A 27,404-nucleotide genomic window follows, 5' to 3' on the forward strand; every position below is an offset into this window, starting at 1 on the left:
CAGCGAAGGTTCTTCTTCGCCGAGTTTTAAAAACCTTTGTCGCCATCTACTGGAATGTCTTACTTTGATTAAAAAAATATTTTTAGGATAATTAAAACGTTTTGATTTAAAAGATGTTACAGACTCCACTTTTGGACCTGTATATATCATTAAGATTATGTCATGAAAATTGATAATAAGTAATATAAGCGTAAATATACATTTTAATGCTTTTTTAGGCTCTATTGAAAAATAGATACAACATATAAGGCACATTCCAAGAATCAAACATAAGTCATTTTGCAAGGACAACGATCTCAGTACTTTTTTGGTACTATATATTCCAATGACTTGTACAAGTTCAAAGTGGTTTAAGGGCTTTAAATTAAGGTATCTACATTTATGTAAAGAATTTACCCAGTAACAATAAGTTATTAATAACAATGTTCGAGTTTTTATCACCAAACTTCACTATTTCCAAACTAAGGAATAGTATATTAATCCCATTCATCTGCAGCCAGCTCTGATGTCTAGCATGTCTCTCCAAAAAGGAATTCACCGATTCACAGTGGAAAAACAAATGATCTAAATCTTCAATAGGCCTGTCGCTTTCACAGAAAATACAATGATTTAAATAAAAATTACATTTCATTCTTAAAAAGTGTATTTGTTCGGTTAAGATTTCAATTTCATTTAAGATTTTGATCTTTTACCTTGAGTGGAGGAGGAAATAAAATATAGTGTTTCTTTATTTTCTGAAGTTTCAGAAAATTCTATTTCCTTCAGTATAGGTTTTGTTTTGATAGGATTTGGGTAGCAGATGATTGACAAAATATTTTTAAGGAATTTGATGGTGCATTTCTTTATATAGATTTATATATATAGATATTATATATCTTTATATGGAATTTGATTTTTTTAACTCGATGTTTTAACGTATTGCCATCTTTGTCAATATAATGAGCAATTTTAATGTTTGTTATCCAAGAAAGTAATCCTGCAAGTGCACTCCTGCAAAATGATTGGTCGGATTGACATACGTCCTATAAACAGTAGGTCCCATTGGTTCTTCGTTGTGTGACACAGCAGGAAGTGGCTGTTGTTTTCCGGGCCAGTTACTGAACCGTCCTCGTTAAAATGGCACACTTCAGCTGGAAGCTTCAGAGTGGAGTTTGTCGACTGTTCGTCATCAGGAACAGCTAAAGTCGATAGGTGGGTAGCGGAGAAAGCTCCGGATATCTGCCGGAAAATTGCACCTCAGTGAAAGACGGGTTAAAGAGGAATCCGCACCGGATCCACGTGAAGTTCAGCAAGTCCCAAAAAGCAGAGCAATACAATTCAAATCAGTGAAACGGTGCAGAGTAAGAAAAACTAACAATCAACAGGAAGATTGGACTTTGTTTTGTGCCACATCTCTGGAGCTGAATTCATCACATTTTGTTGGGTTTGTTGTAACAATGGCAACCCATAAAGCAACTTTCTACCTCCAGCAGAAGAAGCTGCTGCCCTATCGAATGACACCCTGGACTAAAGCAGCCATCACCTTCAGTTCCGCTCAACAGCCCCGAGCATTCTGCATCCTAATTCTTGCAGATCTTCGGTCAAAGAGACCAAGTTTTGGACAGAGACTGAAGTGTCTGAATATACATCTTGATTCATCTACCACATTTAAAAACTACAGCTGGAGGGGGGACGACAGCTCAGAAAATCCTCCTCTCTTCTACAAAAACAGGACAACATATTATGACATCCTCAAAGTCTCCCCCAGTGCCACACCGTCCCAGATCAAGATGGCCTACTATAAGCAGTCCCTTATTTACCACCCTGACAGGAACCCAGGGAACAAGGAAGCCATGTGGCGTTTTTGTGACATCAATGAGGCATACACCATCTTGGGCAACATCAACCTGAGGAGGAAGTATGACCGAGGCATTCTGAATCAGCTTGACATACAAAATGCAGAGAGACCATCCTCCAAAGAGACCCCAAGCACAAACACAGGCACCCCACAGCAGCAGCAGAGAGCCAGGCAATTCTCCCAAGCTGGAGGGAAGTCAATGTTTGATTTTGATGCCTTTTACCAGGGTCACTATGGGGAGCAGCTGCGGAGGGAGAGCCAAAAGAGAGCCATGAAGGAGCACATGCAGGAGCAGCAGAAGCACAAGCTGGCCAGGTGGAAGAAAAGGAAAATGATAGAGGTGACTGCGGTGATGCTGCTGGCCATTGCAGGGCTGCTTTTTATCAATATCAGCAAGTCTTGAAATAGATGCAGCAAATAGACGCATCCTTTCCAGGGTTGCATGCTATGACTCTCAGGTGGTGGTGGGGGGGCAGGGTTCTCCCTAGTTGGTACAGTAAACACTGTATCAAGAGTGTTGCACAGTTGCTGACATTTACCATTGATTATTTATATTATGTTTGGGGGAGGGAGGGGGGTAATGCCTCAGACTAGCTGGTACAGTAAACACTATATCAAGAGTGTTGCAAAGTTTCATTTATTATTTATATTGTGTTGCAGCAATAAATTTAGCAGCACTTTTTAATTCTCAAATTGTATTATCTTGCAAGCTGCTTATAATAAAGGATGGTCTTGAAAATTTCAAGTCTCTTTTTCATAAAAACAATAGCCAGGTGCCTTCATCAACATTAAAACAGGTCATGCATGGTTTAATGGTACATTTTTATTATTTATTTGTTTTGTCCTTTTGGCTTATCCCTTGAGTTCAGGGTCACCACAGCAGATCATTGTCCGCATGTTGATTTGGCACAGTTTTTAGGCCGGATGCCCTTCCTGATGCAACCCACCCCAATTTCTACCGGGCTTGGACCGCCAATGCAGAGCTGGGGAGGGGAATGGGCTGTTATGCTGGTTTTAAATAGATTCATCTTCTTGCTTTTTCAGTGTTGGTGTTAATAAATCCTTCTCTCTACTGTTGTACAACATGCAAACACTGCACTGGAGCAGCAGAAAGAGTTTAGGAGAATTTTATTCAACACAGCCTGTAACTTTTAACTCGTAGAAATTTCATAAAAACTTTGTAATATGGTTTTGAATAGAAGCAGGGCTGTGGTATAAGAGTTGAACGATTACATTAAGCAAAGCTACAGCACAGGTCATGTTTTAAGACAGGACAGAAAAATTAGGAATCATACCTGCCACTGAACTTACATGAACTTAATTTCGAGTGTTTGATCTAAAAGGCTTAATTGCACTAAAGACACATACACTTACCTAGAAATTGGGCATTGGTACAAGAACAATCCCTTCGAGCAGAACAGAATCTCACCAAGCACCAAGTAAGCAATCTATCCATCAGACGTTACTTTAGACCAGGTTTGTTCCTAAGAATCTGAAAGAATGTGGTGTAAAGTGTACATGCAGAACATCAACTGTTGTTCAACTAGCTGCAACGTTTCTGTGTAAACACAGTAATTTAAAGAGTTTATTGAAAAAAAGCCCGAAGCCAGACAACCAATGTGGGCCTTGTATACTGTGCAGGTTGTTTCATGCTGAACACTGGACAATTCCTCTACTAGAGGCTACAAACAGAATGCTACAATATATAGTATATTTGAAATTTGCAAAAAGTGAAGTCAAATTTGTTATGTTGCAACCTGATATTACAGCTGTTTAAATTAATCTTTTTATTTTTAATTATTCGCCACTCAGTACCTTAAAATGACAAAGTGAAAATAATCTTAGAAATTTATAACAAAGGAAAAAAAAAAACTGAAATATGACATTGGCCTAAGTTTTCAGACCCGTTGCTCAGTACTTTGTTGAAGCACCTTTGGCAGCAGTTACAACTGAGAGTCTTTTTGGGTGTGACGCGTCAAGCTTTGCACATGTGGACTGGGTTTTTTTTTTTTTTGCCATTCTTCTGTGCACATCCTCTCAAGCTCAGTCAGGTTGAATGCGAACCATTGGTGGACAGACATTTTAAGTCTTTCCAGAGATCTTCAGTAGGGTTCAAGTCACAGCTCTACTGTGTGAGCCACTCTAGGACATTCACAGCATTGTCCCTAGGCCCCTCCTGTGTTGTCTTGGCTGTGTGCTTAGTATTGCTGTCATGTTGGAAGGTGAACTGAACCTTCAAGCCCAGCCTGAGGTCCTGAGCAATGTGGAACAGGTTTTCATTGAGTATATATCTATACTTTAGTTGAATATGCTGAAAAACACCCACACAGCATGATGCTGCCACAAGCTTCACTGTATGGATGGTATTGGGCAGATGATGATCAGGGCTTGGTTTCCTCCAGACATAATGTTTGGAATTGGAATTGAGACCAAAACGTTTAATCTTGGTCTCATCATCTCAGCGACGATCAAGAGAAATGGGAGTCACCTGAGCTAAATTTCAATTCTTGTTGCAAAGGGTCTGAATGAAAAAAATATATAAGTAATATAAGTATATTACTTATATATTTACTTTTTTCCTTTTTCATACATGTGCAAAAATTTCTCAAATTCTGTTTTTTTACAACTAGTATCAGGCAGCAACACAACAAAACTGGAAAAAGTGAAGGGGATCTAAAAACTTTCTGAATGCATTTTTATTCAATTAATTTTGAATCAAAAAATATTTTTTTCTGTGAACTGTATTTTAGCAAATATATTAAAACTGTTAACATTTTAACAGTTTGTTTTGTTTTAAGCAAATTCCGTTTATGAATGGTTAAATACGCAGCTGCAACTATCCTGCATTTTTGTTTATGTCCCTGATATGCCGTAAGCTTTGACCTCTAGAGGGTATCTGAATACATCAAAACAATCTCTGGTTTGCAGCTGGAGGCTTGCTGGCCTCAGCGAGTTTGAACTGTGTGGGAGGATGCATGTTGTGAAGGTCTTAGGCTGTACAAAGCTGCTCCTGCTGCTGCTGCTGCTACTGCTGCTCTTGTCAGTATGTCTGTTCATTTTGCCCAGTTTCCCTAAAACCACTACACAATAAATCATCAAACACTTTCAAATGTGAGCTTTGAATCTTGTTCACTAGCTCTAATTTAAATGCACGACCAGGACTGAACGTAAAACTCATCAGTCACAACATTAATACAAACTGTTGGTGTAAATGTTGTGCTGGACGGGTCAGCATGGGAACTCTGGCTGGTCTGCAGTTACACAGCCCCATACACATCAAGCTGCATTGCACTGGTGCACAGGTCAACTGTGGTTCATTTCATATAAAACGAAACAAAAGAAAACCACATGGTTCCCCTTCTATTGTTAATACATATGAATGAATAGAGGAAACAATTTTGTCCAGAGAGTGATTCCCCATCACTTTAAATACTTTATCAGATTATGTTTGTTACCCTGAAGCTTTTGACTTTTCTGAGCCTTTAATCTCCAACATTTCATTCTAAACACCCCAGACATGTGACATTTGTGAGGAACTGCAGTAAATGTGCATTTGTTCACATTTTATTCACAGAAATATAAAGTAGTATGTCAAGTACATCACTTTGTACAAAATTGCACAGACTCTTCAAAACTCAGTCAGACAAAAAAACAAAAAACAACAAAAAAAAAACAGCTTTAAGAAGTGTTAAAATAAAAGACAAGCAATCTGTGATATGTGAGAAGGACTGTCTCAACAGGCAGGCTGCACTGAGGATGGTTCATCAAGGAGAATCAATTGGTTGTACATAAATAAGACTTAATAGGAAAAATGTAATTTACAATGGCTGATGAATAAATATGTTTCAAAAATAGGATTCAAATTGGCACATGAACTCCTCCGTCCACTCATCGACTGAAATCCAAATTTCATCCTTGAAGCTAAATGGCCATGCTTGAGAAAAACAAAAAACAAAAAACAGATGATGATGAATGTTGATATGTTTATTCCAGCTGAACAAAAGTGTTGCATATGCTGTAAATGTATCATTATAGGCAATACAGTAGTTAGCTTAGCTGCTTGCTGGCAAATTGGAATGATTTCAAAGGTGTTTTCAGGTGTTGCTTTAATATAACAAATCTTGAGGAGGGGGTTTTGTGAGCAGACTGAAGTCTACACTGTTTGTCAGGCCACTGGTCTAGCACACATTCGATCTTATTCAGTAGTTTACACTATATGTGGTTTTTAAACTAACAAAATATGTCTCAGTGAGTTTAAGAGGTGCTGGAAGGTAGTTACATATGGACAGGCCAGGTAAGCTTATACCGGTTTCCAGTCTTTATGCTAATTTGAGTTACAGTGCTTAGCTTTATTGTATAGCTTTGTTTTTGGTATCAGTTTTCCCATTTCAACAAATAACCACATTTCCTAAGCTGTCAAAGGGATATTTTCCATTACAATAAATGTTAAGGCATCAATTCGTAATGTAATAAAAATGTTTTGTAGTGTTATTTTCAGCTGTTTGTTTGACTAATACCATTAAAAGCAGAAGCCCACTACCGTATTCAGATAAAGTAAGGCAACAACATCACATCTTTCCATTCAAGCATAGCCATCTAGCCACTTTATTTTACTAACTGGACCACTCAAGATCACACTAACAAGTTACGCCCCCCAGGTCACAAAAAAACCGTACACAATACTGCCATCATTTTAAAAAAACAATTCCCAAGTCCCTCCGAGAAATGCTGGATTTGGTCTAATAATATCTTCAAGGCAATAATTTAAAGTAAACTCCTACATATTAACAGAACGTCTAATCTATAGGTTATCAGTATGATAAGGTGGAGTACAGAACCAGCACCAGACGGAGGGACCTCGTTACTTACGTAGCACACCAGTTGTTGAAAAATATTTGAATTCTTTAGTTCACCACCACCACACTTATACAAACAACCCAGGATGACAGCAAAATGGGAGCCACACTGCTGTAATAGAACGGGCTGAACTTGAGTTGTTTATCTTTTACCGCAACATTTTGAAACGGATTTGTAACACAACATTAGACCACCTGCGTGCACGTTGCAGCCATCAATAAAACTATAAAAACAAACGTATTTCAGTATGCAAAGATTCAGTTTGTTTTAAGCAGTAAAATCATCACCTGGATTTCATTTTTGGGCTGTTGTAATTATGCAAAATGTGAACATCATCGCCCTCATCTCAATGAGCAACAGGCGGTAAAAGTCCAAGGTAACTGACAGGCACTAAGACCCTTTAGGCTGTACACTTTTAAGAAAAACATTTCAAAGCTAACACTACAGCAACAGGCCCGTGACTGCTGTACTGATGTTAGTGTTGAGCAGAGAACCAGAGCTGGACTTTGTAGAGAGAACCCTTCAGGGACAGTGGGGATATCTGGGACAGACTCAAAGCAGCTTCACAAACATTAACAGGATGCTCTCGAGGGCTGAGGGGCAGTGAGGGGAGGGACTGTTTCTTCAGGGTCATTTCAAACTCTTAGTACTTCAGCAGGTTGGTGGAACAGGCTTTGCTATCAGGGAACTGTGAGTAAGGGTGAACAGGATGTGGTCAGAAGAGTTGAATAAAAGCCACATGACTGCTCTTGCTTTCTCCACCAAGTCTAGGTTTAATCTCCTGCTGTATCTATATTTCTCCTGCAAAAACTAAGAATAATGGGTGATCCAGGGACCTGGACAGATTAGAGTGTCAACGTCAACATTCTGCTTCTCATCTAGTCCAGAGAATACATAACTGAACCCTGCACTTGGTCATTTAGTAGAAAGAGTACTGGTTTTCTACAGCTCGGGCCCTGCGGGTCCCATCAGCATCGTGATAGTCCTCAGATGAACCGGTGGAGGCCTCCAGCAGGCGTTCAGAGCTGTTGCTCCGGCTCTGTAACCCTCCTCCTACTCCTCCTCCAGTCCCCGGGTCACTGCGGGAGAGGGAAGGACGAGCAGTGGGTGAGGAGGTGGTGCTTGAGGAGAGTGGCATATCAGGACTGGGCCCTGTGGGCACCGTGATGCCAGGAGGGTGGAGTGCTGGCTGGGCTGAATCTGTCCGGCAGCCAGTGTCCCTGGGTGGGGTGAGGACTGGAGGCACAGTTATGTCTGTGTCAAAATTTGTAAAGAAAAAAGTCATTTTAATAAAAAATACACATTGTAATGATACTATAATAATAATCAACGTTTTAAATAATACAAATAGAGATAAAAATACAAACAACATAAACATAAACCCAACTGAATACATTAACACATTAAGAAATAATTCAGAAAAAGAACTCTACAGATGTTTTTCAATAGATTTTTTGAGTTTTTCAATAGATAGAGATTATAAATCGTGCTCCATCAGAAATAAGTCTAGACCTTGCAACAATGAAAAGAGAGGCATCTGGGGGAGAATAATATGACAACAAAATGTCAGAAATATACCCTGCAGCCAGTTCTCAGTGGTCTTTAAAAGGTAGTAGTGAGAATTCTGTAGTGAATTCACAGAGCAACAGGTGGGAGATAATCGGGAACACGCAATGTTTATTTGCAAAAGTTGTGACCCTGGGAGCAAAGTTTTGGATGAGCCGTAAGCAGGAGTAATATATATTTTTATTGATGTGTGGATGATTATTTCCAGATTTTAAAAAGACAGAAATAATTTAATAATTTAAACATCTTAGAAACTATAGAAAGCACAATTTGATTTACGATTTCTATCAAAGCTAAGGTCAAATTGTGACACCAAGCTTCCTGCAGTGCTGAGTTACTGTGAGGGACAATTATAGCTGTTTTAATAATTTGGGTATTTCCACTAATGGTTACCATTTCAGCATTTAGATGAAGGACATTTTGTGACATTCACTTATTAATATGTCTTGAAGGCAGTTATGAAGGTTAATAATATTTGCAGGTTCACATTTTAGAGATATGAGTATCATCAGTTTAAAAACGGGAACTGATTGTGTTGTACAGTGTGTATAAGATGGGCTCAGAAAAAAAAAGCAAGACAAGCCAGCTTTATTTATATAGTAAATATTAAGCCCAGAGGCATTCAAAGTGCCAAACATATACAAAGAAAGCAATAAAAGATAAAAAAATAAAGTTATAGTACAGTTACAGTGTCATGATTTGCCATAGTAAGCAATAAAGATCACCATTTTTAAACCTTAGCTAAAAGTGGTTGAACAAGAGCAGCTTAAAAGCGGTTTGAGCAAAAGTGGGACTAAATGTGGTAAAAATAAACAAACAGATTAATCTGTGTTGCGGATTATAATTTTTCTTTTGCTTAAAAGAGATGTGCTAGCAAAAGGATCCTTCATAGAGCAGCATGTAAACACAGGGAGTGTGGGCCTCCTTTATTATTCTTTTTCTTGGTGGGCAATCAAACCAACAACACTGCTGCCAAAGACACGCCTGACCAGTGTATCAATAAAGCCTTTTACGCCCTGAATCAAACCCTCACTCTGTGTCCGTGTGAGTGAGTCCATGAGTATATGTGGGTCCAGCATTTGGAGAAACAGAGGCTCTCTTTGTGGCCACTCCGGTGGGTTGGGGCTGAAGTCTCGGCCTGCATGCAAAACCTCTGCGGTATAATCACCCCCTCACTCTCCTGTACAGGAGGGCATTCATCCAATGCCAGGAGAGTGGAGGGCAGGAGCACAGTGAATATGGAGCAGAAGGGGAGGTGGAGAGCAAGGTCAGTGAGTTTTAGCTTTGCTCCCTTTGCTATCCAAACTTCTACTATCCATCAACATGTCTCATTCTAATCCCCCTCCATTATTATTTGGTAATGGGAGCACTTGTCAAGTCAAGACTTTTAATTTTATCACTTGCAAACCTTTTTTAAGAGTTGCAAGTCAGCACCCACTTAGCTTTGTTCGGGGGGTGGGGGGGTTGTAGAGTTACCTAATAAAGTTAACTGAGGCAGTTTCACAATAACAGGAAAAGCTATACAGCATAATAATAATGTATAACAGAGCCAATAATATCACGCTTAAGTCTTAAGTGTGCAATCACTAGCCACCAGACCAAGTAAGGGTTGCAGCAGTTAAACCGCTGACCCATTGCTTAAGTTTTTTCACATAGTGAGATTCCACTGAATTTCTCAGTACTAACATACATTAACATGGCTGCTACACCAAAACCATTGTATGTTTTATATCTAATGAATTCATCATTTTGTAGAAGGGTTTATTCTTCTTTCAAATGTTGTGAAAAGGGGCTGACAGAGATATATCAGCCTACATTATCTCACCGCTACCATGATGTGTCTGTGAATACCTTGATTTAGCAACATTGTCTCCATTATATAACTTCATCAGAGATCATTGACAAGTTTGAGCTACAGACTTCCCCAATAAAAATGTGTTTATGTTCAACAGTACATTTTTAAGGCTCAAACTGGACTCATAAGGAATAGGTTTAAACAGAGTCACCTGAGGTTATACAACACCGAGGTATCAATTATGCATTTTGGTAACAATTACTGTATGAATAACACAAAATAAGGGCCACTGTTACTTTCCAAATTGGTTTAGAAACAAGTCAGCACAGGTGGTAATATTTAAATTGATTTTAAGTATAACAGGCGATTAATTCAAAATAATACATCGTCATTTTTAGTTAATTCGATTATGTATTGGAATGAACCTAAACAGGATAAGCTTTTAAAATAATGTTAAAATGGATGAATGGAACGATTTTATATTAAGAGTCTTCTTGTAAAAAGTGATTAGTAACTAAATGTTTAAATAGATGTTGTTCAATAAAATTACATAACTTTCCTATGAATGGTAGTGGAGTAAAAGTAAATGTTACCTAAATGAGAAATACTTCAGTAAAGTACAAGTACAAGTAGTTATTTATCACCTGTGGGTGGGAGAGTTAACTTTGTCTGAAAAGTTTTAGGGTCTGTACCTGTGGTGGAGCTTCGCTGCACTTGCACATAGGAGCGTAATGTGATGTCAGCTGAGCCTCCGGATTCGAGGGGGATGGGGTGGGCGTGGAAGTGTCTCAACATGTCCGACACGGTGTGGAACCACAAGTGGTGGACGTGGCACTGACCACTCTCATTCACCGACAAACGTAAATGCTGAGAGGAAAAAGACAGGAAAAGTGGAAAAATGAAGTGGAGAGAGAAGGTAAGGAAAGAAAAAGACACACATGTAGAAGGACAGAGAATTGCTGAGTGAGGCACATCAGACAGACCAAGACAGAGGTCAGGACATAATCTAAGAGGCTTCTCACTGACAGCAGAGGGCTACAGCTGACACCAGAGGAAGAGACAGTAGTTGACACTTCCCCATCACTGCTGGCTGGCAGGATGTTATGTGCAAGGATCATGTTACGTAAGAAAACACGAAATTATGACATTTCTGCATCTTTTCCAGGGCCCGGTTTGTTTGCTGTGTCAAGAGAAGGAGCTGGAGTGAATTTAACACTGCTGCAGAACAAGGCATTCTAATGATTAACGATTAATGTATTCGAATGTAGAAACAACAAAGTAATCAGTGACCATTGACAGTAGTGATTAATTGCTTTAAGTCTGTAATCACACAAAACTAGATTCTTGGTTGTCAGGACATCCTCCTTTTATTTCATATCAGCCTTAAGCAGAAAGTTGAAAATGATCTTACCTTGGCTTTGCCCTGAAAGTTGAAGGTGAGCACGTACTCGCCGGGCCGCGTCTCACTCTGACGTATTACAAAGAGCCCGTGGCTCCTGGCTCCGCCTGCAAGCACCAGCTGAGCTGCCCGGACGCGAGATAGCGTACCATGGAACCATGGGTAACCTGCAAGGCTGGCATCGCCATCTGAATCCTTTGCTCCTTCACTGCCACCTGCGCACAATCACACACAACTCCAGATTTATTTTCATTTATTATCTAACTCCTTTTGTGTTTCGATATTTATTATCTCGAGAGGACAGCCACTATATGTGTTATTACCTGAAGAAGAGTTGGAGCCCTGGGCCTCTGGGGACTGGAGGAAGCGCTCTAAAGGCATGTGGGATGGGTGCTGTGTGAAAGGGGGTTCTCTGCAACGGACCGAGGGGGCGCTATAATGCTCTGCTGCTGCAGGACACGCCCTCTCTGGTGCGCGATACACTCCTAAACATGTTTTTATATATTACCACATTTGTATGGATCAAAAGATTTGCAACAGTGGCTCATGCAAAAAAAAAAAAAAAAAAGACAGAAAGAATCTTGTCTCACCTTCAGACAGCAGCTCACAGCTGCAAGAGGCCACCATGGAGCAGTCTTTGGAGGCCTGACCATGTGGACATGACGCCAGCTCGATGTCATCGCCACTGTCACTGTACACAAGCAGGTAGGTCAGGAGAACCGCAAGAATGTATACAAATGCACAGACACATGCAAACAAACATCACAGAGTCCTCCACACACTCATCCTACAAACATGGAACACAAATACATCTTCTGTTTACATCCTGGACTGCACTGACTAACATCCACCAACCCAGGAAACTGAGGAGGAATGCAAGCTCGCCCGTGTTTGTGCACAAGCAACCTGTCAAAAACTCCACTAATTTGATGATTAATGACTTTGTGGGTTACTCCTCCTTTCCCGCTCCCATCCACCCTACAGTCCTCTCTCCATCCCTCCGCTCCTCTCTTCTCTCCATCTTCAGCAAGCAGCAAATATTTATCTGTTGGTTTACCCGGGGTCTATGCAGTCCTGGATGTCAGCAACCCACGAGTTTTTCTGCAGCGAGTCAATGGTTTCCAGGATGTACTCTCCCCCGTTTTCCACCTGTAGAAGCAGCCAAACACCATGATCACACACTAAGCTCTGTTCGAAGCAGAGCTTCAGGGTAAAGAACAGTGCACATCCAGTGTAAACTCAGAAAGGGCATGGGCTGCCTCATTTCCTGACAACCTCTTTTTTCACTAAACTCAAATAAAGTGGGGCTGTTTGTGATTGTGTGAATGTAGTTGTAAGTGTCTTCTTGTCCTACCTTAAGAACAAATGTGTTGTCCTTGTCAGGCATCTCCAGTGGCATGGTGGTCCTCACCTCCACAATGGCTGACAGAGGGATGCTCACTTTAGGCTTTGACGACTAGAACCAAAATACAAACACACATATACAGTAAAAGCTCATAATTTGTTTTTCTTCAACTTTGTGGACTGTCACAAGGTTATTACCAGGGTGGGAAACAAATTAATTAGTGCCTGCTGCAGATTCTTAATCATTTCTGCTCTAGAAAACCAAAAAGCATCACCCTCTGTCTGGCAGTACACTTCTTTGCCTATTTTCTATCACCACAATAGCAGACTAAGCTATTTTGATGTGTTCAAAATTAAATAAAATCCTTCAGGAAGCAACTGCAATCCTTGTAAAAATAGCTTACATTTTACAATGATAAAGCACTATACTGAGCTTGAAATAAGTGCGGAGCAACACCCAACTTCCCCCAATGCTTCACTGTCTCCTTCACCAATGATAATTACAACTCTAATTCAAAAATAGTTGGGACTGTGTGAAAAACTGTAAAAAAAAAAAAAAAAATCAGAATTCAATGATTTGCAAATCTCATCAACACATATTTTATTCACAATAGAACATAAACCATATAACAGATGTCGAAACTGAGAAATGTTAGCATTTCAGAAAAATTATTTCATTTTGAATTCGATGGCAGAAACACATCTCAAAAAGTTGGAAAAGGGCGATGTTTACCATTGTGTAGCATCCCCTCTTTAACTGTCTGTAAATTTCTGGGAAGTAAGGAGAGCAGATGGTGGAGTTTAGGAGAGGAATGTTGTTCTATTCTTGTCTGATGCCGGATTCTAACTGCTCAACAGTCCTGGGGTTTTGTTTGCTGGATTTTTTAAATTTTGTTGCTTGTATTTTTAAAAAATGTTTTCTACAGTATTGGTGAAGATCTGGACTGCAGACAGTCCAGTTCAGCACCTGGACTCTTCTCCTGTGAAGCCATGCGGTTGTGATGGATGCAATATGTGGTTTAGCATTGTCTTGCTGAAATATGTAAGGTCTGGATGGGACCTTCCCTGAAACAGATGTTGTCTGGATGGGAGCATACGTTGCTCTAAAACCTCTATGTACTTTTCAGCACTGATGGTAAGTGCTGATGTTTCCAGATGTGTAAGCTGCCCACACCAAATGCACTAACGCACCCACATACTATCAGAGATGCAGGCTTTTGAACTGTTCTCTGATTACAAGCTGGAGTGTCCATCTCCTCCTTAGTCTACAGGACACGACATCCATGGTTCTACAAAGAATTTTTAATTTTGATTTATCTGACCACAGACCATTTAAATGAGCTTTGGCCCAGAGAACATGGCTGCGTTTCTGGTTTGTGTTCACATATGGCTTCTTTTTCTTTGCATAATACAGCTTTAACTAACATTTGTGGATTTCACAGTGAACTGTGTTCACAGACAGTGATTTCTGGAAGTGTTCCTGAGCCCATGCAGTGATGTCCAGTAAAGAATCGTGCCTGTTTTTAATGGAGTGCCGCCTGAAGGCCCAAAGCTCACATGCATCCTGTCTTGACCTTTGGCCTTGTCCCTTGTGCACAGAGATTCCTCCTGATTCTCTGAATCTTATGATATTATATACTGTAAATGTTGAGATCTTCAAAGTCATCGCAATTTTATGTGGAGGAAAATTTTTCTGAAACTGTTCCACAATATTTTGGTGCACGTTGTCACAGATTGGTGAACCTCTGTCCATCTTTACGTTCCATAGGCTCTATCTCTTTGAAATGCTCCTTTTATGCCCAGTAATGTTACTGACCTGTTGCCAATGAACCTAATTAGTTCTCAAATCTCCTCCATTTGTTTTTGATTTGTGGCAATTACTTTTCCAGCCTTTTCTTGCCCTTCTTTCAACTTTTTTAAGTTGCTGCCATCAAATTCAATATGAGTTTCAACATCTGATAAGTTGTTTACGTTCTATTGTGATTAAAATATGCGCTGATGAGATTTGCAAATCATTGCATTTTTATTTACATTTTGACAGTTGGTATGGCACTAACATAAATTACATTTAATCTCCTTCTTTCCTGAGATTAAACAGTTTTTAAAAACTATTACACAGCTCCAGTTTATGCAGTCTCTTATTTCTGTTATTTCTGCTGACTTAACAACAAACTTTATTTAATTTACAAGAGGATGATCACAGAAAACCGCCTGGCCTCAGTTTACCCTTGTCAGAGTTTGATCCACACAATAATTGTGACAGATCATACGACTCTGTTTGTGCACCTGAGGAGAGTGATAGACTGAGTGATGGTCTGGCAGACGCTTATCAGCTCGTCTGTCTGGAGTAACACTGCTCTCATCTTGATCTGCCTGTGCAGCAGCCTTCCTTCCACGCCCACAGTGTTTCTCTCTGGATCAGATGTCAAACTTCACTTCCTGTTTTGAACCATTTGACCATTTCCTGTACCTCCCTACTGTAGGAAGCACATATCCAGTGTCACCACAAAGCTTCAGCACGTAAATCCAAACCTATTAGCTACCACTAGATGTAAGCAAGAAAAATTGATCTTTGCCATTTGGGCAAATCTAACCCTTAATAAATAAAGCCAGCAACTAACCAAGTGACTAGGCCAATTTTAAAAAGACAAACTGGAAAAAAAATTTCTGAATGGCTCAATAAAGTAACAACATTCATGAAGTGAGTGTGGGCTGGGACAGAAATCATTAACCTGGTGTCTTTCTACTCATATATATATTAATTCAGGGTAAACTATGGCTTATGTTAGGATAACAAGCAATCCTCTGATGTGTCATTAGAGGTCATCTCAGGGCCTGTTGCTGTGTCCTTATACAGGCAGTTAGTGATCTGCAATGTGCTGTCTCCACAACATGGAGCAGCCGGCATATTGTTGGGCCTCACAGGGACGGAGCCAGACAGCCAGCAGCAGGCAGAAGTGAAATTCTTTGAGTCAGTTTATCTTTCTGACATTGTTGACTCTGCACTTATATATTTGTTATTATTTGTAAGACCTGAGTAGGTTTCCAGTAATAAAATTACTCAGATTGATTCTTCGGGGCGGGCCCGAGATGTGTGTGTTTAATTAAGGTGTCGTCAATGCTGTAACCACTTCTCTAAAGCTTGTCTTCATCTCAGCCTAGTTTATGGCTAATACTAGTTTTCCCACATGTGAACATAACAAATGAAACTGCTGAAGAGCAATTATAAAGTTTCATTTTACGTGTTCCCCTTGTGAATTTCATTGGGTTTGCAAGATTTTCCAAGTGACTAACGAAAAAGTTTGTTGCAGCTAGTTTGTCAGAGATGAGAAGCCAAATATTGCCAAATATTTTTTAGTAAAAGGGAAACTTTCCTATTCCTTACCTATAAAGAAATCAATGTGACAATGTGTTTCTCAGTCTCTCTACCAGCTCCTTCACCCCCTCCCGCACCTGCCTCCCACCTGTCCTTACCCTTGTTCCCTTCTCTGCAACCTTGTCCACACACTTACATTAGCCGTATTCATACGACAGTAGCAGATTAACACACACTCAGCTGCACAGTCACACTGATCTGGAAATTCTGTGTAGACAAAAGTGATGTGAGTAAAGCTTGACATCACTATGTACCTAGAGGGGCTGGATTATCAGTGTAAATTTATCTGATTCATGACCAACTGCTGCTAATGATTTTTTTCAATATTAATTAATTTGCCAATTGTTTTCTCAACTAATCAGCATAATCTTTAATTAGACTTGTCTTGAGCAAATGGAAATTAACTTGTGTTAAACAGTGGCTAGACAAAAGAAAAAAAAACATGTAAAATTTACAGCCGCTTGAAAAAAGCGACCCCCGTTCACTTTTTATCACACTTAATGATGCTGTACATTTAATTAAATCAAATAAAGAGACTTTTTGTCAGTCTATATATAATAAACTGCTTTCCTTCATCTTAAATCATTTTCTTTAAGCACTCTGAATTTGGAATCCCTGTGATCTAAGGTATTAAAGTGTGCATTTTCACTTTAGTCTGTTATAGACAAAAGCGAAAATAAATGGCCCATTGAGAAGTTTATTCATGTTGCTTTGTCTAAATGTCTCATGCGTCTGTGTATGTTTATGTACCTTGGGTGGTACGTAAAACTCCAGCAGGAATTTCTCCCCTCCTTCGTCCCTCTTCTGCTTTCTCAGCAGCAGTCGACATTTCTGCCACTGTGCAGCACCCATACAGTTTGTGTCATCTGCCACCATGTACCTCAGCGCTCCCTCTCTTTGGATTTCCAGCAGCTCAGCCTTGTGACCCTGGGAACCCCTGGGAAGCCGTAGCTTTTGGGACCATTTCTCCCCCCCTGCAGCATCCCCTCCTCCTCCCCCGTTTGCCTTTCTGGTTCCGGAGGGTGCGTCAGGCTCTGGAGAGGCCCGCCGGTGCCACATCTCCTTCACCCCATCCACCACACAAAGACTCATGTTCCTAAGAGAGAAGCCCTTCTTAAATCGAGCCTTTGGGTGACTGACTGACACATCTTCTGAGCTGCGGGACTGTCCCAGAGCAGACACCTTGTGGGCCGGCTGGGGGCCTCGGGACGAGGTGGTGCCATCTATCCCTCCCCCTCCACTGTCCATACTGTCCAGGGATTCACTTGAAGCTCCGGCGTCCTTGCGTCTCTGATAGAAGTCGTGACCGTAGGAAAGTGGGCAGCCCTGGATTCCCAGGAAAGGAACAATGCTGTACTTGGGGGCTGTGTTGGAGCCGTCCTCCCCCGATAAGGACGCCTGGCTCTCCCGGGCCTGGGTCAGAGCTGCAGAAAAACACTCTAGGAAGTGGTGGGCAAAGTGCTGTGAGAAACTGGCATCAGCACCAGGCGAGTCGTAGCATGGGTTTTCTGACAGGAAGCGCTGGAACTTGTCAGCAAAGTCTGCAGCGGAGGCTCGAGCATGGAGCTCACAGAACTCTCGCCAGTCGGGCAGTGGGCACGAAGAGGAGAGCTCCGGGCTACCAGGCACCACCGCTCCGTTCATCACTGGGCCATGCCAACCCACAGAGGAGAGGCTGCAGAAGAGAGAGGAGGAGAGTGTTGGTCAGTGCAACAAAACAACTACAATATCTTGTGTGTAACTACAAATACTTGTAATTGTGATGGTGCAATAAATAAAATGTGTGTTTTGCACTGAAACGCCCATCTCCATCATTTAAAATGTCACAGTCATGTTGTTGGGGTTTGTTCAGTCCAGTCCATAGGCTATGACAGACATGATTATGCATAGTTAGACAATAACTTATAAACAGATTCAATGTGACCGCACATCAGACAGATCATCCAGAAAGCTAAGGTCTCCATCACTTCCACATTTAAGATTTCTGCACCTTATTTATCTGGACTGTCTAAATGTGTGCTCCATCAGAGCAACTTGGATTCCACACATATTACTTATATAGCTCCTCTTTACGTCCTGTCTATCTCACTCATTTGTATTTCTCTAAATTATGATTATTTTGAGTATTTTTAAGACCACAGATGCTCGTGTTCACTCATCCTTATATTCCTCGCCTCCCCATCATGAGTGTGTTTGGATGATTCAGTCCTTCACGCTGCTCTCCCTCTCTTGCAGAGGGGGAGCAGTGCCAACCCACATCACATCACTGATAAAACTCTTTACAGTCTGGTCTGTGGTGGGGATCTAACACATACCACCGTTGTGTCAGTAGCATCATCCAAAGACAGTTTATAACCCTCTCTTCTCCTCGCCTCTCTATTTGCCCATCATTTATACAGAGTCACTGAATAACATTGAACAATGAAACACATTCTGGTTTGATTGATCTGTAAATCATGCAGATAAGAAGATATCGTCAAAGTGGGCAGGCTGAGCAGCATATGCACATGGACAGCCAATCCATCCCCCCCCCCCCCCCCAAGCTGTGAAAGCTTATTCTCAGTACTGCTGGGCTTCGCTTGGCAGTTCACTCACAATATGCACTGAAATGTTTGCTTTCTGAAAATTACACTGCTAAACCAAATCATTCATGCAGTTGCTCTACAGACCTTACTGGAATTCCTGTCATTTTCAAAAGGCATCGGGATGGGTTGTCTTATCTTGAAAGATTAGTGCAAAAAAAACAAACAAAAAAAAGCTCCCACAGATCCCATAGATCTAAAACAAACAATAAATCAGATCAGACAGAGGCTGCGATAACAGAAAGCACAGAGGAGTGCCAGCTCTTTGAAGGATCATCTGTTAGCTCATCAAGCAGAGAAACTCTTAAATGCTGAGGCTTGATGTCAAACTTTCAGAAAAATGTGATGATAAAGACACTGCAAACTAAAGAAAAGAGAGAATAATAAGTAAATAAAAGAATTACAGGAAATGTCTGCCTTGTCTGTGTAGATTTCAAAGAGGATTCACAAGTGCCAATATTGCAGTAATTGCAGTTTCTTTATTACTCCTTTACTTCAGTGCAGTGGAGATATGGATGATCGAGGAGCTCAAATTAAGCTGTTTTGATTGAAGACGTGATGTTTCTGAGAATGTCTCCGCTGAAATTAGCTGAAGACTGGAGGAATGTGAAAGAGCAGCTCTGTTCTGTCATTGTTTCCTCCCATTGTCTAATCACAAGCAAAGTTCCTGAGATGGGAGCTTTTTCGTAACGTGTCACCAAGTGACAAAAAATACAACTTAACACAAACAGCACAGAAAGGGGACAGGGAGGTCTGATTTGATGATGAAGGTAGGGAAAAAAAGAAAAAAGAAAGAAGCCTTTGATCAGAATTTATGTGGTTTCATATTTTTCAGGTAAAAATTGTGTCGAGTACAAGTACAACATTTCGTACAAATGCATGCTACACTTAATAATCAGTGTATGTTAAATGACACAATTAGCTGCTTAGGAAATAAAATTGTTATGGCAAATTTTGGCTTCCATAAACCACTTACTTCTGGAGAGGGGAGCATGTAGAGCCATTTACTAATAACTGGTGAGCATTTATAATAAAAGACTAAATTAACAAAAATGAAAAAAGAACCCTTTGTTGTATAAAACACTTATAGTGTATAAAACACTATAAAACTTTCACAAATGGCTTAACAAGTTAATAACTACTTGATTATCAAACAAAAAGAAAAACCCTTTTGACTTATAATGTCTTAAAATAAAACAATTAATAGCCATAAAAAAGCTGTCAGTCAATGTAGGAAACTTTTAGAAATGGTGCCATATTAAAAAGTGGTACTGACTGGATTCATGAATAGAACTAAAGGTCAAATTACAGCAGCCATTTTCATTAATGAATCCATCACTTCATTCATCCAAACATCTTTCCATTTATTCCTTTAAGCCAGACAAGAATTACAATCTAAACCGTTAATCGCCAACGACTGGTGTGCCTCCTGTGTTTGTGTGTGTGTGTGCATGTGTGTGTGACTAAGTAAAGGTATGTGTGCTGCTGGCTACAAGAAAGTCAATACCCATTCAGCTATTTAAGAATCTGCACTAGGCCAACTTTGCACTCATTCAGCAGAGAAACAACAACACACAGTGAGATGCATTTCTCAAACTGCTGCCCTGCTGCAAAGATGACAACGTGCCTCTTTCAAGCACTGTATGCTGCGACACACACACACGTGCGCACATGCACACATAGACACTCATTCCATGAGTCAAAATTAAGCCATGTGAGCCTGAAAGGCACAGTGTCATGGTTTTCTCAGCCTCAGGCGGAGAGAAGCTGACCACATGTTGCTACAAAGCACATATGACAAAGAAGACAAACGTTAAGAATGAAAGAGAAAGTGACAAAAGAGACGGTGGAGGAGGACGGTGATACATCATGGAAGAATAGAGAGGGGAAGTGGTGCAAAGTAACTAAGTACCTTTACTCAAAGCACTAAAGAAGTAGTAGTTTAGTACTTGTATAAGAATTCAGATTGCTTGACTACTTTCATTGGTAGCTACTCTTAAGTTTAAAATTTTATACAAACATCTCATTTTTGAGATTAAAAATATCTAATTAGCTTAAGGGGCCTGGTGGCTCAATGGGTAAAGCATCGGGTTGGGAATATATCCCACCCCACCAGGTGCAGAACACTCTCTGGTGTGGCGAACCCTGAAGGGATGAGCCGAAAGGCGTTGATCTTAAGAAAAATCTAGCTTATTAAACGCACACACAGTTAAGGATTAAATGAGATGTGTCTTGTTGAACTCTACATTAAGTGATCTGCAACAGCAAAGTTTTAGTAATAGGTAATATTTACAAATGCAATACTGTAACTATACTGTCTGTTTTTTAACTGTTGTTAAGATTTATACAATAAATCAGTTCCAAGTCAATAAAATACAAAAAAGCTTGAGTTACTTATTTTGATTTATGAACGCAGAGTCTACTAAGCCCAAACACCTGCAGCTATGAATATTAGTAAAAAGAAGATTTTGAATGAAGGCATTTAAAATGGGCCTTATTTACATTGTTCCAGGTACTTTTACTGAGGTAAGGGTCTGAGTACTTTATCCACCACTGGAGGGGGGGGCATGTTTTTACTTCATGGGCCAGCTGCTAAAACAATCAGTGAGTGTGTGGAGGTGGAGGAGACAAGAGGAGCATAAAGACAGGCAGACATGGTTCAGGACAAGGGGAAACAGCGGGACCATGTAGATTTTCACATCCCCAGGGCTCTATTATAAAAAAAAAAGGAAAGGAGTCGAGGAAAATCTAAAAATGTTAACCACCATCTTCAACTCTCAGAAGCCTTTTTCCTTCCTGTATTTCTTCCCTATCTGTTGTAAAAATCTAACACTGCTGTGCCCCCCGCCCCTCTCCTGCTGCTTCTTTGCCCAGGGGAACAGGGCTGATATCTCTGTCAGATGGTTGGAAGTTCTGTCTGTAACAGTAAACTGAGTGGGGAGGAGAAGAAAGAGACATTACTGTGTAGTGATTAACTACAGTCTGCAAAACACATCGGACAGGATCCGTTCACTTCATGTCCTCTGCGGAGCCCTGCAGGACTGAACTCAGCAGAGCCAAGAAATTACATATGCCTGATTATTACTGGGGTGTTGTGAGTAGTAACATAGAGCTGCTGAGGAAATTATATTCTAGCCAAGCATAACGGATGTTCAAGGACTTGTGTGTTTAAAGCTGTGTGTACACATACCTCCGTATACGAAGATAAACACAGTACATGTAGTTTAACAGACTCCGATATCCAAACACACACGCTGCTGTGAGCGGTTTCATGCCAGCAGCACACCCTCAGTGATTGACTGATGAGTACGATTGGTGATGTTGTGCTCCCATCCCAGGGAGGTTAAGCCCAGCCATGTTTTCTATGATTAGTCTGCCCCACAGCCCAGCCCAGCACAAGCTGGCAGCAAACTGAGAGTGTGGAACAGAGCTACACATATGCAATACCACTCTACCTGAAATCATTATCATTATGTCTTCCTATACAAGATATACTTGGTGCAGTTTAGTGAGGTTTGCAGAATTTGTCTGAAAACAAAATTATTCCAACTGTATGGGCAACTTTATGTATATATATGTGTGTGTGCACCAGTTATTTTACTTTATGAATGCAGTAAAATTAAAAACTTTAATTAACTGTTGGATGTACAAAAGCCTGTCAACCCTTTGTTGACCCTGAATTGAATGAAATCCATTCTTCAACCTCTCTGCAGTGTTTCTAATGTCGCTTGCTGCAACACAACCCTAAAGCATATATAACTATTTTAACCCCCATGACGAAAAATCTGGCTTTTTATTCAATGCGGCTCCATTCATCTCCAAACGCACCTTAGGATCAATCGATTTCAACTTCATCTTTCTTCAGCTCTTGTTTCCAGAATGACCCTGGATTATCCAGATGTTGCTTTACAAGCCTCCGTCACTGACTTTTGCTGAAAATAACAATTATTAGTCATCTAGCAAGCCCTAACATTTACAATTAGTTATTTGCCAGATGTTTTTATTTAAACAAGTTTTAACAATAAACAAAATATGGATTTTTTTCCCCCACAAATTACTCAAAGTATTGGATACAACTGTTTGTACATACTGTCCATGAATTTACACATTTTAATTTAAACTGTTACTACAGCTGAAACAATTAGTCAGATATGATGATTTGTTAATTGAGTTTTACCCATTAAACATAAGTATTAAAACTGCCAGAAATCTTTTAGTTATATCATGCCAGAAATCAAGATTGTCTCTAATTAATTACAAACACTCTAACCAAAAAAAGGATGCTTACTTGCAGCACAGATGTAAGTGACAGTGATGCAGATTTCACCATTAACACAATGTCTTTTTTGTTTGGTTTCTCTGCTGATGGAGGACTAAAACAAAAGCAGTAGCTGACACAGGAGAGAAGTCACCCTGATAAAAACTGACTCGCATGAACAGGTAAAAAAAAAAAACATTATTACATTAGACATCCAGGTGTGTGTAGGTGTATGTGAAGGCAAGAGAATGTAAACTATGTAAACCAGCTTTATCAATGAATAAAAATAAAGAGAAGAGAAGCAGAGAAGATGTAGACACAAGATTAAAAACCCCACGAGGGAGAGTTCCGAGATAGAGAGGTAGGCTGAGGGAAGGAGGATTTGGTTATTGTACTATGAGAGAGAGCTGAAATAGGGGTCAAAAGTAATAGACCCCCCCGACCTGTTTTAAGATCTGTCCACTTCAGAGCAGCAACACAGTGACCTTTAACCTGTGCACTGATAACCTCATCTCTCTCTGATGTGAATGAATGTTGTCTGGAGAGTTTCTGTCAAACCCAACATGACAAGGCACCACCAGATAAGAGAACGTCTATATCAGTTTTGAGACTGGGGGTGGTGTGCACACCAACAGACATTATGAAAACAGTCCTGATCCAGACACTGATACAACCAGCTGCAAAGAGCTCTCTGTGCAGACATAAACAGATGGAAGCAGTCATAAGAAACCAGACACGGTGTGAAGATAGAGGATGGGCATTCCTGATCACCAAGCTGTAACTGCACCCAACCCGACTGGTGTGTGAGATGGTGTAGGTAGCAGGGCTGCATCGCACAGATATTAAACACGTTAATTAGCGCATCCTCGACCAGCAGGTTCTCCTCGCTCTCTCCCTCTTGCTCTCATGGTTTCTCTGGCAAGTAGTGACAATGTAAATATTGAGTGAGCTCAGGCATCCATATGGCAGCCAGCAATAAAGAACGGAGCGCGTGGGAGATGCGCATACCGCCACTGACTTCCATTTCCTGTCTCTCACCCACAAGCTCTAACTAATTTCACAGATGACCACAGGTTTCTCACAGAGATGTACACGAGAGGAGAAAAATGATACAACCTGTGTGAGCAGCAAATGTGTCCCTTACAGGAAGAGATGGGTTTTTAATTTGGTTTCAGAGTAAAAGTGATATAAAAATATCAGTCTGGTAAACAGAGGCTGAACACAACATCGTGTATGCTTCGCTTCATCGTAGGGCTGCAAAATCAATGTTTCTTATTAATTCTATCATTATTTGGTCAATTGTTGTATCTAGACAATTTGTAGAAGATTTTTTACAACTTTATTCCAATTGTGCGCTTTTATTCAGGTGTGAACAGACCTTTTCAATTTTTCTCAGTTAATAACATTTTGAAACTTGTGTTACTGTAGTTTGCATTAGCCAAAATCCCTGGAAACTCATTTCAGATGCTTTTATTATGAATTATTAGTGTAGTTGATTGTCTGTTGATTAACTTAAATATTCAGTCTACCGATATGTTTGATACAAAAAATTGCCTTTGGGCAAAGTAAGTGCAGTAGTTGAAAAGCTCAAAATTGTGAAGAATGTTTGCTACAATTTCCAAGAGCCAAAAGAGATTTCAACAGTACAAAAAACACAACAAAAGTATAGTATTATCAGCATATTACAGTGATGTAAAGACCTACAGGCTATTTAATATATAGTATATGTTTGAGGTGATGCATTAGATTTCATTAGACTGCAGGTGTTGTTATTTGTCCAGCCCTATTTACTTATATGAGCTCACATTGGTTCTTTCTTAGTAAAATAATATTTACATTTTTGCTTCTGCAGCAAACTTTAATTTCAGAGGGATTCTGCTTCAATCATACAACAAAACAACAACAACAACATAACAGTGCCATTGGATTAATATAAAACTCACACATACAGTGGGAAGAGAAATATTTCCTCTATGAAGTAACCATAAAACCACAAAACAGGATCAGGGACACATGGGAGTATTACCAGAGCATCACAGTGATGTAAAGGCCTGTATTCCTGAAGGCCTGTTAAAATCTGGCTTATTAAGCTTCATATTAACCGACTGTCTCGTGTAGCCAAGAAAAAGACACATGAGACAAAGTCAATAGCAGGCCCAAAGCAGGCCTACTGCAGGCCCAGAGAGCCAGGATGCGAACTGGACTTCATGAATGGGACTCGGCAGCAGCCTTTTGCTGAATGGCTCACAGATCCAAGTCCAGAAAGAAGGCGGTGAATGGGATCCTGCGTGCGGAATCACGAGTTGATGCACTGGTTTTGGATCATCTCGAGCCGCCTCATACATCCACGCATCCCAACACATCACATCGGGCCGATAAGCCGTCCTGTGACTGACCAGACTCTACTCCCCCCCCCCCCCCCCCCCCCCGTGGCTATTAAATGGATTAAGGGAAAAGCCCCTTTGCACAGCGACCCCTCCAGTGAAGGAAGCCTCCTCCAGTCTGTGTTCAGCGCCTACAACAAGCCGCAATCAAAGAGCGACTGCACTTGTTCTCTGCCATCAAACCCGACTCCTAACGCAGGATTCATCTCGAAAACTGATTGGGGATGAAACAGGTTTAACACCGAAACCTCCTCAGCATCTGGAGGTTTCTAGTTATAATCATTACCACCACCACCACCAACAACAACAACAACAACAACACACCGAAGCTGATGCATTTCTCTTCATATCCCCATCACATAAAAATGTCTAATCATAAACGTCAGCGTGGTCCGGACGTGCTAAATAAGAACTAAAACGCAGCAGCGGCTCTCACCTCAATACAGGACTGGTCTCATGGCGCTGGTGTCTGTCAGACGATTCTGATTTAGCCGGGAAGAGGTTCACGTTTCAGGAGTCAAACATGGTTTATTCCCTCATCATCTGGTGCGCTCCTCTCCGGTCTAAACAAGCTCAGCCCGTCGACTCTCCCTCCATCTCTCTGTTCGACGCACTGTGCTGCTGCACCTTTGGCTCTGCTGTCCACAGACCGCTGACAAGTCGGAAAGACTCACATGGCGTCACACTTCCGCCTGATACCTTCAGAATAAAGTCAAGCTTATGGCGCTAATCAATCCCACCGACACTGGATTACATCATTGTATGATAAGAGGGTTGGTATTATGACTGCAGTTTCTGGTTATTTAGAAATATATTTTTAGCAATAATTATGCAACACACAAGACTTTTGGTTTTTGTTGCTTTTGTGGATTATTTTTAAAAAGGCTGCTGGTCCCACAGTTCCCCATAATGTCATTAAAAAGCAAATGATAAGACATAAAACATAAATTTTAGAAAGGCTCTTTTAAAGAGAGTCATTCAATACTGATTTCAGAAAAAATATTGTGTAGACGCAATGAATATGTACTTGATTTTAATTTGATTTAATGGACATACTCAACTGAAAAACACGTTTTACTGCTCATATTTCTGAAGTTAAGTTCGGACACACAGGACACAGTGGCCAAGAAAAACAGCAGTTATTGATCACTTGTTTGAATATGCTATGGGAATATTTATATCAACTCTGAACAAGCAGATTGACCTGTTCTAATTTAATGTCAGAATGTGACAAAAAGCCAAAAACTGTGTAGAGCTTTTGAAATTAGCATTTGAAATCATCTCAAGCCCATGTGGATATACTGAATTGAGGACTGAGTTTGTGGGTTCAGATAAAAAAAAAAAAATATGTTGCCCCAAACATATATGCACACACTTTTAATTAGGCTCTAAACACTTTTAATTTGAAAGTAAATTCAAGTACTGATATATTCTGTGTGGTTTTGGGTTAATTGACTGCCTCTTGGAGTGGGGGGTGCAAATCGGGGGTGGGGGTTTCACTGATCTATTCAACAGCTAACCATGACTGCCCTTAAAGTAGCCACGCCCTGTTATTGTTGCTAAAACACCCCACTGACACAATGCAATAGGTCCTGTGTGTGTGTGTGTGTGTGTATGTGTGTGTGTTTGAAGGAATCAATTACACTACAAAAAGGGGACATTTCACTGCACTGACTGAATGAATCAACCATTGTGACTCCATTTCTTGTGTTTTCACATTAATATTGTTCTTTCAGACAGTCAGGCTGGAGAAATTTCAATGGATTTCTGATTTCTGATCCAACACATGGTGTCTGACTGATGAAGGGTTGGCATAACCTTATAATCATGCCAACATATTGAACACACGGGTGTCCTAATGAGGCTCCTCTGAGGACAAAAACAGTAAAATCAACACAGGACTTGATAAAAAAATGATATAAAAAAGGTGGACATGGCACCATGGAAAAAAAACTACACAGAAACTATATGCACTTTGTATATGCCAAAAAATCTTTATTGGGCAG

The 27,404-nt window shown here is 40.4% G+C and overlaps 2 protein-coding genes across 3 annotated transcripts; one reads left to right on the forward strand and one right to left on the reverse strand.

Annotated features, from left to right (window-relative positions):
- Positions 1–1,070: 1,070 nt before the first annotated feature.
- On the forward strand, positions 1,071–5,158 carry LOC137128857 (dnaJ homolog subfamily C member 30, mitochondrial-like). Its single transcript, XM_067507481.1, has one exon. It carries the CDS (start codon positions 1,437–1,439, stop codon positions 2,238–2,240), a length of 804 nt encoding a protein of 267 aa, XP_067363582.1. The 5' UTR covers positions 1,071–1,436; the 3' UTR covers positions 2,241–5,158.
- A 221-nt stretch (positions 5,159–5,379) lies between these two features.
- On the reverse strand, positions 5,380–26,057 carry LOC137128856 (SH2B adapter protein 2). 2 transcript variants are annotated; one of them, XM_067507479.1, is made up of 9 exons: positions 25,835–26,057; positions 16,925–17,849; positions 12,809–12,910; positions 12,512–12,603; positions 12,045–12,145; positions 11,778–11,939; positions 11,467–11,669; positions 10,748–10,922; positions 5,380–7,948 (listed from the first exon to the last, which is right to left on the reverse strand). In XM_067507479.1, the coding sequence occupies exons 2-9, from the start codon at positions 17,816–17,818 to the stop codon at positions 7,614–7,616; spliced, it is 2,064 nt and encodes a 687-aa protein (XP_067363580.1). In that variant the 5' UTR covers positions 17,819–17,849; positions 25,835–26,057; the 3' UTR covers positions 5,380–7,613. The 2 variants fall into 2 exon arrangements, with proteins under 2 accessions (XP_067363580.1, XP_067363581.1); XM_067507480.1 differs by lacking the exon at positions 25,835–26,057 and adding an exon at positions 22,585–22,697.
- Positions 26,058–27,404: the final 1,347 nt, after the last annotated feature.

This window comes from Channa argus, chromosome 6 (assembly GCF_033026475.1).
Source record: "Channa argus isolate prfri chromosome 6, Channa argus male v1.0, whole genome shotgun sequence".
Lineage (NCBI taxonomy): Eukaryota > Metazoa > Chordata > Actinopteri > Anabantiformes > Channidae > Channa > Channa argus.

What these genes read in the sequence shown, in the direction of transcription:
- LOC137128857 (XM_067507481.1), top strand. Translation starts at nt 1,437, where the DNA reads ATGGCAACCCATAAAGCAACTTTCTACCTCCAGCAGAAGAAGCTGCTG.
- LOC137128856 (XM_067507479.1), bottom strand. Translation starts at nt 17,818, where the DNA reads ATGAACGGAGCGGTGGTGCCTGGTAGCCCGGAGCTCTCCTCTTCGTGC. An exon ending in GGGCTCCAACTCTTCTTCAG is followed by an intron (nt 11,670 to 11,777) that starts GTAATAACACAT and finishes GATTGTGCGCAG; the next exon opens with GTGGCAGTGAAGGAGCAAAG. An exon ending in ACTTTCAGGGCAAAGCCAAG is followed by an intron (nt 10,923 to 11,466) that starts GTAAGATCATTT and finishes TTTTCCTCTCAG; the next exon opens with CATTTACGTTTGTCGGTGAA.